The 12,760-nt window shown below is 31.2% G+C and overlaps 3 protein-coding genes across 3 annotated transcripts in view; 2 read left to right on the forward strand and 1 right to left on the reverse strand.

The window, feature by feature from the left end:
* LOC136774330 (diacylglycerol kinase theta) overlaps nucleotides 1-12,760 on the forward strand; it is a 2,104,019-nt gene that overhangs the window by 2,025,642 nt on the left and 65,617 nt on the right. The window lies entirely within an intron of this gene.
* On the reverse strand, nucleotides 1,991-2,992 carry LOC136780294 (uncharacterized protein PF3D7_1120000-like). Its single transcript, XM_066738618.1, has 2 exons — nucleotides 2,852-2,992; nucleotides 1,991-2,737 (listed from the first exon to the last, which is right to left on the reverse strand). The coding sequence occupies exons 1-2, from the start codon at nucleotides 2,990-2,992 to the stop codon at nucleotides 1,991-1,993; spliced, it is 888 nt and encodes a 295-aa protein (XP_066594715.1).
* Nucleotides 8,104-8,715, forward strand: LOC136780380 (uncharacterized). Its single transcript, XM_066738735.1, has one exon. The coding sequence runs from the start codon at nucleotides 8,104-8,106 to the stop codon at nucleotides 8,713-8,715; it is 612 nt and encodes a 203-aa protein (XP_066594832.1).

Below are 12,760 nucleotides of genomic sequence, written 5' to 3' on the forward strand. Positions count from 1 at the left end.
ACTCCGTTCCCGCGTACTCAAACACAACAACGACCCGGATTGTTTACTCCCGAACGTCTAAGGTCGCGAGTCCTCCCGATAATTATGCTAACTCCGCGGCCTTGACTGACTGAAGGGAACGTTCCTGTCAACGGTCAAACGCACAACGAATCGATGTAATCGCGAACACTTCTACTAATTCGCGTTTTTACACTTTAGGATATTCGTTATCGGTCCGACGGAATGACCACTCCGCTAAGTTGCCCGCTTACCCGTGACAGGTGAGCTGGGCCAGCGGTTCCCTATAAAACCGTTCGGTGCTACGAGCCTTAAAGCCCTAGCACACCCCGGGACGTCACAGGACTTTACTACAAAACGAATAATCACCCTAATTTCTGCTTACAAGAGCTGGCTCTCTTCTATCCCCCTGCTCTCTCTCTGTCCCTCTGCTCTCTTTCGGTCCCCCTCTCTCTCTCTTCCTCCCTCGCCTCAGTCTCTCCGTCTCTCTCTCTCTCTCTCTCTCTCTCTCTCTCTCTCTCTCGCTCTCGCCCTTAATTCTCGCCCTTAGGGCAGTAGGTTTCCTCTGGCCGGTATGGATTCGTGGCGGTGGCAGTCGCTGCACTTTTTCGTGCCTTCCAATTTCTATCCGGTAGCGGCTGTCACTTCTGGGGTTCGTACCGTCTGGGGGAACTCAGATTCTGGCACTATGTGTCACTTATGACTTCGAAACTACGTGTGTCGGGGCAGTCCGCGGAAGCAGGTAAGGTCCTGCGCCTGTCCCGCCGCTGCCCCGCTACACCCATCGCGCGGCACTAGGGAGCGGACAAGTTATCGATCCTAGATCAATACTTATCGGTTGATAACTCCCTAGTTCGTATGCGATCCGCCTATCTAGCGCTTGAGATTAGCAAAGCGCTAGATGGCAGCTATAGTAACGTTGCGAGAACGCAACGTTACAATATATTTAGGTAATAAAATATTTTTTATTTTATAATTGTTTACAATACATTATCATTATCTATCCATGAATTATGTGATTTATCAAAACCTAACCATTTTACAAAAACTTTATTTCCCTTTTTACGCAATATTTTCTCCACAAGATATACATTTTTATCTTTAACTTCTGACAATTCTTGCTCATAAAATGCTCCTTTAATATCATTATTACTCAAATCTTGCAACAGATAACTAACTGGATTAGTTATTTGAATAACTTTTACTTAAAAACTTCAGTAGTCCAATTTGGTGTATATCCTTTCTCAAATAACATCTTATATTTACTTAAACGCACAAAATCACCAACTTTAAATTTTCCTGGAGCAGCAATTTTTATATTACTATACACTGTATTCAATAAATGTGTTGAATTTTTTGCATTAATATCAATAGGTTTCATGTCAGTAGTACGATATTTTCTTCTATTATAGTCGTTAATTAATGTTGGAAGAATATTTATCCATTTATAGCTTCCATTCATTGTAAATAATTTCCACATATCATTTTTTAAAGTTCGATTAAAGCGTTCGACAATACTTGCTTTCATAATACTATATGTTGAATAATGATTGATTGTATGTTTCATCATGAGATCTTGAAATGTTTTGTTATAAAACTCTTTACCATCGTCAGTCTGCAAATTTTTTAGTTTTCTACTTTTTATAATTTTGCCAAATGCTTTAGTCACTTCATTTGCTGTTTTTTTTTCGGTTCTGCCCATGCATATTTTGAAAAAGTATCAATAACAACCAAAATATATTGATTACCCTTATTTTGATGAGTGTAAGCTCGCATATCAACTAAGTCTGCTTGCCATAAATCATCATATCCCTTTATTATTACTCGACGTCGTTGAAAATTTTTTCTTGCCGATCTATGAAGTTCTTTTACTAGTTGAACTTTCTCCTTACTCATTGTAGATATTATTATTGTTGTTGTTGTTGTTTAATCAAAACTCTTTTCATTACTATTCTTCTTAAAAAAAAAATCCTTTTAAATTTACTCACGTTATTTATTCTCCTTTTTCATTGTTTTTTGCGTCAGGTATAATTTTTTTTAGTGGAATTGATCCTGAAGTCATTATTCCTGTTCCAAAGAAAGGTTGATGATTTTCCATTTTTAATTGATTTTTCAATTGTTTATTTTCATTATTTTGCGTGTTTGAGATTGATTTTAAATGATCAATTTGTTTATTCAATACATCTTTTGGATTAGGTATAACTTTTAGTGGAATTGATCCTGAAGTTATTCCTGTTTCCGAGAAAGACTGATTTTCTTGTAGTAATTGTGTTTTCAATGGTTTATTAATATCTTTTAGTTTCTCATTAAATTCTTTCACAAGTGCATTTATTTTTTCATTATCTTCTTCCTCAGTCATTACTTTCGCTTTCTCATCAATTTTCACCTCTAAGGATTTTATTGTTTTTTCAAAATTATTTATCTCTGAATTAACTATTGTTCTTAAATCTTTAAAGATATTACTTAATTTAGTCAATTCTTCGTTTGAATATGTTAAAATATCATTCTTTACTTTATTCAACTTGATATCATTCGTCTCGTTATGTATATTTATTTCATCAGAAAGATTTCTTATTTCAGTTAATATGTGATCGCGAAGATCTTTGAATTTTCCTTCAATTAGGGAATAAATTTTTTCAACATTTGTGATCTTGCTATTAAGTTGTGATAATATTTTAGTATTGAGATCTTGTAATTCACTTTGTATATGTTTACGAAGATCAACATCTTTTTCATTAATCTTTGAAAGTGTATTCTCATGAATATGTTGATAAATTTTATCATTGTTTTCCGAAATTAGATTATATAAATATTTTAAAGTAACAGCATCATTAATATTCTAAAGATCGAATACATTAATAATTTTTTTATTTTGAGCGTCGAAAGAACGCTCTGAATAATTGAAATTAATTGATATTTCTCTTTTTCTTTTATACTGTAAATGATCTTTATATCTACTACTATCACTAGTACCACCAAACTTATTAATAGACATTCTCACTACTTCTATAAAACGAACTTATGACTTGCTTCGTTCAGTTATGAACAAACACTGGCAAAATTTTTCAAGAATATAATGTTTTAAGCAATGACACCATCCTCGCGCAGTTCTTCAATAATAGATATGATTTCATTATCATGATTAGTATGACCAGCGTTTTTTGATGCTATTAATAATTTCAATCTATCGACAAGTTCATTTGGATTGTCCCAGTAAACATAATCTTTTACATGATTATTTAATAACATTTTAGATGGTATCAATTGATTTTGTTCGTTGTCATCATCATCATCATCATCACTAGATAAATAATTTTTTTGTTTATATAAGAATGATTCAAATCCCCTCCCCGAAAATGATTGCGATCTTGGTCTTGTATTTAACTGTTTTGTAGAATTTTCCAAAGAAGATGATGCTTTTACTCTTGATTGACTTTCAGACAAACTTGGTAATGTTTTAGCTACTATTGTTCTTGATTGATTTTCAGATGAGCTTGATAATGTTTTAGATGCTCTTGTTCTTGATTGATTTTCAGATAAACCAGATAATGTTTTAGATGTTGTTGACATTGTTGCGGATTTTTTCGTTATTAAATTAGAAATAATATTTTTATACTTACTACCTCTACTACCTTTAATTTGATCTCCAGATGATCTATTTCGTCGATATGCATTAGTTTTTAATAATATTTTTTTATAATTCTTCTCATCATCCTTAGTGTATTCGTTCGGTTGTTTCATGAAAATAAGCTCGTAAACTTCACGTGTACCAGGATATTTATGTTCACCAATAATAATATCATCATTTTCATCGGTATTAAATAATAAATTTCCTAACATTAATTGATTCGAAATAGGATCCATATACACTCCATATGTACGGTGAACGTCAACATTTTTATTATTATAAAATTTTTGAATATACTCAAAGGATAAATTTCCAATACTATTATCAGTATCGAAAAAAACTTCCGGATCATCAACTAACATCGACTGGTCCGATTTTTCTGCAAGAGATTTATCGGACACATTTTCCAAACTTTCCTTCCCATTTTTTTCCTCTTCTTTTTTTCCCTTCTTTTTATCCACTTTAAATGTATTTTCCATATCTTCTGCTTCATCATCGTATTCTTCATTTTTAATCTTTTCTTTTTTCACTTGTAATGAATTATGAACTAACTTTATTAATGGTTCAACTATGGGTTTATATGCTTCTTCAGCAGATTTTTCAGCATCTGCTATTCCCATTTTTAAGTCCTTATATTTTTTTTTAATCACTCGACTTGCTTTCGCAATTTTAGCTAAAACTTTTTTATTGGTAAAATCCATAATTTTTTTTTTACCGAACAATGTAATGTACACGCGTACACGAAATCAACTGATTTTCAAATCAAATATTTCCACTATTATAACACACAGAACTGATCAAAATTTTTACGATAACGTTCTTCAACACTTGAACTATCCTTATTTATTACCAAAAAGTTGTAATTATTTCGCCAACAAAGATTACATAATTTTAAAAATGTTTCATAAGTCATGTCTGAATTTACATAATCGTTATACATATATTTTAAATTTGTTCCATCTTGTTTGAATAAAATTAAAAAATTTGCATTATCGCGAATCAAATGTTTTGGTATTTTTGCATATGTTTGACACAGATAAAAACTATCAACATTAGAATGCCTACCCATAGAAAAATATTCTTTCACAAGATTTTGTTTATCACATGCTATATCATCAAATATAAAGATAGAGTTTGGTAATGCATCATTTATCGATATAACATCGGTATTATTCGAATATGTAAAATAACCAATATTATTGATTGTTGACAAAACTTCTTCTAAATACTTATATTTAGGTTGTTGTAGAGATTTAGAATATACATAAATATTTTCAAATCTTAAACCATTTGGACTTTCTGTTAAACTTAATAAAACATTAGTTTTACCACAATTTGATGGTCCACAAATAATTCCACGTAATGTATTTGGTAATAAAGCACCATGTCTATGTTGTTCTTTAATGGTTTTATAGTCTAAATTATAAATTGGTATTGTTAAACGTTGTTTTATAAAACGCATTTTTTAAATTCAAAATAGGCAATTCATTAATTACACACAGCAGTAATGTTACTATGAGGAAAAAAGATAAAAAATCACATATATATATATATATATAAATCATATTAAAAAAGAACTTAGTTTCATTGAAATCTATCACTGAATCATATGAGACTTTTTAAACAAAAAAAATAAATTTTTTCGAAAAATAACATTGAATTGTGGTTATATGTTATTAATAAAGAAAGGTAAAGGATTTGTTAATAGTGTAATAAACAATCTTCTCTTTGAGCTTCACATACCAGGATATCAATTTTGTGGACCCGGAACACGATTACGGGAAAGATTATCACGCAGTGAAAAAGGTATAAATCAACTTGATGCTGCATGTCGGGAACATGATATTGCATATTCTCAAAGTAAAGAATTTTTGAAAAGACACGAAGCAGATAAAATTTTAGCAAAGAAGGCTAAAAAAATAGTTTTTTCTAAACACAACAAAAATTTGGTGAACGACTTGCTTCAGCATCAACTTGGGCTGCAACGAATGTAAAAAGAAAAGTAGGAATGGGTTTGAAAAAAAGGAAGAAGACAAGAAAACTAAAAGTTGCAAAACGTGGTGGATTCTTACCTATTCTACCAATTTTGTGTGCATTAGGATCATTATTTGGAGGAGCAGCTGGTGTAGCGAATGCAGTGAATAAACCAAAGCAGGCTCGTAAACAGTTGGATGAATTACAACGTCATAATAGAGCCATGGAAGGTCGTGGTCTTTATCTAACACCTTATAAACGTGGTAGTGGTATAAAGCATGGAAAAAAAAGTTAAGAGGGAGAAAAAGAAGAAAGAACTAATAAGCGGATTAACAACAAATTTTCAATTACTCGATATGTGTAAAAATATACAAAATTTTCGTGGTGTATTTATGCGCAATAAACTTCCACCGTTTCCATTCAAACATGAATGTGGAATTATCAATTTAGATCATTATAAGGTTTAGGTACTGATTGGGTAGGTTATATTAAATATGGTAAAAACATAGATTATTTTGGAAATTTGCAGCCACCAATAGAATTAATACAGTATTTCCATCGTGATAAAAATGGGTACAATAAAGACATAAAAATTGAATATAATTGTAATAAATATCAGTCGTACAATCAAACAATATGTGGTCAGTTGGGTGTTAAATTTAAAAAAAAAATAATTAAGTAATCAGAGTTGGTGTCTATATATATATTTTAATAATGAATTCTTTAACAATTACGCTTTCGGGTAATTCTTCAATATTGAAAGCTAATTTTTATCCACCAATAGATATTAGTGATGGGAAATATGAGCTTGGCTTGATTGATTTGCAAACCTTTGATACAATTCAAAATATAAATTCATCGAATAATACATTTTATTATGAAAAATATAAAATTGAGGAAAAAATCGAAATTCCACATGGATCGTATGAGCTTCGCGCTATTAATGAATATCTACAAGATGCTCTTTTTGATCAGTTAAATGATGATGATGCGGATAATAGTATAGATGATATATTAATCATACGTGCTAATAATAATACATTGAAAAGTGAAATTAAATGTAAATATGATGGTGACGTTAGTAAAGAAAATAATATAGAAAAATTGTTGGGTTTTTCGGAAAAAAGAGGAGTGTTCAAAGCTAATGAATTACATGCATCTGTTACGTACTGGGTAGTCGTGGCCGCCTATCGGTCGAGTTTCGGCTGACTTGACACTACAGTCTGGGTCAGTAGAAACGCCGACTGAGCTTTGCGACTCACAGTACAGTATACTAAAGTATTACACTCCGAACGGTAAGAATGTAATGAGTTGGCAAGATTCGGGGTGAATGATAGTATGTATAAACATACGTTGGAACAGCAAGTTTGACACAAAACTTTGTATTTTCAGGTATTGCAATTATACTTACAGTAAACGCTAATTATGCTGTAGCAGCATACGCAGGCTTGTTGACTATTCATCACAACTATTAGAGAGACTAGACTCTCTTATGGTTGTGGGTTACGCGCACTAGTTAACTATGATCAGTTTGTAGTAGTTGTTGTTATCTTTCAGAACGGTACGTGTTAGGCACGACTGAAAGATACACACTCGCGATGATTTCTACACGACTTGGTTCGGATTTACTATTACTAGACTTAACTACCAGTACACGGCGACTGGGCAAGAGGTTTGCTAGAATACGGTGGAGTACTCTGCTCCCGTGGAACGAACACTAGAGTTGCAACCTTGGAACGCGGATGATGCGGCAGCGGCTAAGCTTACACTGAATAATACTCGACTTGAGGGTCGCGGAACTCGCATATATGTAGGAGGCTTAGTAGGTCATGTGTCGTCAGTGGCGCCATTATATTTCGACACACGACAACCAAAAAGTCTCCACATCCACGGCCGACGCCCAAGGTTTTACGCATTTCCGGACAAGAATTCCGGGCGTCAGCAATGTGCAATACTACCGGTATTGCACATGGACGCGTGCGATCTACTTTGTTTCGGCGAGGTGGCTGACCCCTACGTTACACATCTGACATGCCTGTGAATATATTGAATAAAAATATTATACAAATAATGACGAATATAACTGCAGGAGCCTACAATAATGGTGAATTTGTGCACACTATTCATGAATTTTTTCCAAACGTTGAGCCGGGATATAAAATCTCGGAAACGCCAAATAATGTCATTTATCTGCCGATAATCGTGAAGGTAATTGATAATTTAACTGTTTCCATTGTCGACCAAGATAACGATATTGTAGATCTCAGTGGTGAAGATATTACAATTAGACTCCATCTACGAAAATGTTAATTTACAACAAAGATTTTACATATAAATTACAATCTCCACGAACTTCAGGAATTAGTTGGAATAAAACTTCGAAATCAACACAACAACGACGAGGACGACGAAGAAATATCAAAAAACGACAGAGTAAGCTGAATATTAAAAATAAAAAGTTTTTAAAATCAATTGGTTTAAAAGTGTTGAAATAAGAAGAAATAATGGTTGATTTATTAAACATTATCGAAACACCTCATTACGATAACCGTATCAATAACACTGAAATACACTCTTACAATCCATATGTGAATTCATCACTCAACCACAACGACGAAATAAGCATTCCTATCCAACAACAGGACCTCGTTGTGTTACCAAGCGAAAGTTTCTTGTTTATTGAAGGAGATGTATCTGCAATCGCTGCTAATAATGCCACTATTGATGAGAATAAATTGTTCTTGGATTCAAATGGAGCTGCTTTTTTGCTTAATGAAATACGTTATGAATTGAATGGTGTTGAAGTGGATCGTTGTAAAAATGTAGGTATTACTACTACATTGCGAAACTATGCTTTATTATCATCACATGAGAGTACAACTTTGAAATCAGCATCGTTTGATATTAATAGCAAAAATACAATTAAGAATTTCCAATACTTCAGCTTTTGCATATCGTTGAACAAACTAATGGGATTTTTTGATGATTATAAACGTGTTATCGTAAATGCACGTCATAAACTCATACTAATAAGATCGCGCAATGATTCTAATGCTGTTTATTGTACAATGGATAATATTAATGTTAAAGTAGACTTAGTACTATCGAAAATTTAGTGGAAAATACCTCATATTACGTTGGAAGAATATACAAAATTACAATTTTTAAACATTATTGAAAAAAATCATCCTATTACAATGACGTATTGTTCATGGGAATTGTATGAATATCCTATGCTTCTTAAAACTCAAAACCATTCTTGGTCAGTAAGTTTCAACAAAATTAGAAAAGCCACGTTTTATAATATTTGCATTTCAAACCAATAGGAAAGATAATGTAAAGAAGAGTATGGCTAAATTTGATCATTGTAATTTGAGAAATTTAAAATTATATTTAAATTCCGCATCATATCCCTACGATAAATTAAATCTTAATTTTGCCAATAATAACTATGCTATTTTATATGATATGTATTATAAATTTATTAATTCGTATTATAATACTGAATCAAAGTATATTATGCCTATGCTTAATTTCGAAAATTTTATAGACTATGGTCCATTTGTTGCGATTGACTGTTCTCATCAAAACGAATCAATTAAAAAAGTGGTACTGTAGATATTAATATAGAATTTGAGTGTGATTCTAATATACCTGAGAATACTAGCGCATATTGTTTAATTATTCATGATCAGATTATTGAATATAAACCATTAAGTGGTATTGTACGTAAATTAATATAAAAATGATGATGTAATATGTATTTTTTTTTTTTATGAGAAAGAATAGGTAAAAAAATGTCTTGAATATGTAATATTTATTCATGTTTTAAGTACAATATATTTATGTATAGATATATATTTACGTGTTTTATGATTAAATCATTCTCTTTTTCATCATTGATACTATTAACTTCATTCTATTCCGTATTCATTCTCAATACAACATTTGATAAAATTACGATCTTCGTCATTGTCAATTAAAAAATAATATGTATCTACAGCATTGTATCCATCCTCTAAACAAATCAGTTTCGATTATAAAAAGAAATTGATATTAAAAAAAAAAATTTTTTTAATATTTTCTCTTTTATATTTACTGTCCGCATTATATGCTCTGGACTTAAAAATTTGTAATAAACTCCAAATTTATAATAACGGAAAAATTGCTGTAGATTATTATCGCAATAAAATGTAATAATTTTCTTCAATATCTTCATATCTTCAGATTCTAATTGACTTAATTCATTAGGTATATTAAAAGTTTTATCATTTATATTAAAATTCACATATTTAGTATGGTCTTTTATCTATGAACAGAAAAAAAATATTTATGTATAAAAATTATTTGCTTATAATGATTTTCTTACTAGCTTTCGAAAATTGATTTCATCATTTTCCTTCACTAACTGATATATACCAATACCAGATCTATAATAAAACATTTTATCATCAGACAAATCGCTAAGCCATAACTCTATTAAAAATTCTAATTCATTGATTATACACCGCTGTTCATTGTTAAATATTTCCGTTGGTAAATTGACAATTGTACCATCAATCAACATAAATGCCATTTTTTAAAGAAAAAAAAAAAATGTAAAAACAAGTAAAAATATATATATATACACACACACATACACAAACATTTATTTCTCTCTTTCAGAAGAGGTTCGACAAGTTAATGTGAGGAAGAGAGGGAGAAAGGTCAAAGGAGAAAAAATGATTGAAGAGTAGGGTTTGTGGAATGGGTAAACTAGATTGTTTGAGCTAGAACTGAGTTTTTTATCTACTGTCATATGCTATTATACTTGACAATTTTGCCCCATATTCTTGTAGTAAGATTTAGGATAAAAAGGAGTAGGGAGAAGGATGAATATAGAGCAAAAGGAAGTAGAGGGGAAAGAGTAGGGATATACCACCTACTTTATATATATAGTAATTCAATACCACTTTTTCCTCAGTCTATCAATTAAAACGAAAGCTGTGTGAGTTTTAGTAAAGAATAAAATATAGAGAAAAATAAAAAATTCTTCTACATACATCATCATGAAGTGGTTGGAAGAGATTAACAATACTCTCAGTAGCATGAAATCGTATTTGCCTAATATAAGATGGTCTGATTTAAACGAAGGTGAATATATAATCATCGATTTAAGAAATGTGAAAACTAAATTTGGTGATAAAATAATTTTTGAATTGAATAATGATTATTCACTATTTCTATCAATGAGGTTGCAAAATATTCTTATGTGCAATGATCAGGATTTATTTAATAAATTGATCAACATTTTGCATGAATGTAAAAAAGATATAATCATGTATGTTGATTTTACAAAAAGTATGACTCTAAATATATTGAAGAAAAAGCGAGTTATTAATAAGAACAACTGTCGACAAAGTAAAGGTTGAAAATGGTGACGACGACGACGACGATTGTGACAACGGTGGTGCTGATGATGATGATGATGATACAGCAGAGGATGACACAGAAGAGGTAGAATACATCAATCCCGAAGATGAAGTATTGCTATATGAGGAAAATAAGAATAAAATTGCTGAAGAAAATAAAAATAATTCTATTGCTGGAAAATATCGTAACAGAAATGCAAAAACTGTATTATCAAGAAATGAACCATCGTAATCTGTAAAAAAAAACAAAAAAATAAAGATAAAATAAAAAATATCTGATTTTTAAAACATATTATTTTTTCTTATGTAATATTGATTCTAACAGATACATTAATATATATGTCTATAATCAATGTATGTAATTTTTTTTCACCTTATCAATGTAAATCACACACGTATAATCTAAAAAATATATATAATCAATTCTATTTAAGTTTTAAATTACTTAATCTCTTTTTCCTACTCCTCCTCACTCCCCCTTTCCTTTATTTTTACTTACTTTTAGAAAACTAACTTAAGATGTTGATGGTGGTGGTGGTGGTGGTTGTGAAGAAGATGGAATTGTTAATTCCGATAATATTGATGGTGGTGGTGAAGGAGATGGAATTTGTAATTCCCATAATATTGGCGATGGTTGTGAATGAAATTCAAATGATAGCCCTCGTGGCATTGGTGTTGGCGGTCGTGGAGGTGGAGTTGGTGGATTTATTAAAGGTAATGATTCTTCTGGTATTTCCAGCGAAGGTAACTGTTCTTCTTCCAATAGTTCCAATGATGCTGTATCATACGTTGGTAGGTTCCATAGATTCACCATGTTCAACTTTATACAGTAATATTCAGCGATAGACTGAATCAAAGCCGTAAAGCTATAGATTTTCATCCTATAAGCCTGATCAAAGAGCTACTGAATTCATTTACTTAATATTTTGCCTAATCAATCAGCAGTAAAACTAGATTTGAAATTATTCAATTAAATCACTGTTCACAGCAGTAATTCGTAGAACTCGCTCACTTATTATATCTTAATTCGCAGTTTTAACTTGTCCACGCAACAGCAGCAGTGATGCATAATGTTTCTCTTTTATCACACATTTTTGTCGTCAGCTTCTTATCATAAACTGCAGAAGTTTAGATAGGTAAAGAGGAAAAAGCTGACATAATTTTACATGATTAATGAATTTTCTCTCTTCTCATTCCTTTGTTTTCACATGATTTTTCATTGGGTATTATCACACCTTTTCTCTCATGAAGAGAAAAAAGGTGGAAAAAGCTATATTTCTCCTCTTTCATTTTTTTTTTCTTCACTTGATTTTTTGATTGACATTATCACACTCCTCTTTGAAGGAGAAGAGGAAGGAAGGAGCTACACGTGTTTTTGGGTGTGCAATACCACATAAAATTTTAATGATTTTATTTTGATTGACATTATCACACTCTTCATTGAAGGAGAAGAGGAAAGATTGAGCTACACGTGTTTTTTTTGTGGGTGCGCAATACCTCATAAACATTTTTTGATTTTATTTTGATTGATATTATCACACTCTTCATTGAAGGAAGAAGAGGAAAGAAGGAGCTACACGTGTTTTTGGGTGTGCAATACCACATAAAAATCTATGTTATTAACGAAAAACATTTTTTTTTTTAGATTGACAGGATGAAACGTGTACGCATATCTGGAAATTAGCAGTATTTAATCTCCCCTCTCTCTCCCTCTCAATCTCTATCTTTCCCTCTTTCACAAAAAAATTTT

This window comes from Prorops nasuta, unplaced genomic scaffold (genome assembly GCF_024137725.1).
Source record: "Prorops nasuta isolate Cenicafe-Biocafe unplaced genomic scaffold, Cenicafe_Pnas_1.2 PNAS00001, whole genome shotgun sequence".
Classification (NCBI taxonomy): Eukaryota; Metazoa; Arthropoda; class Insecta; order Hymenoptera; family Bethylidae; genus Prorops; species Prorops nasuta.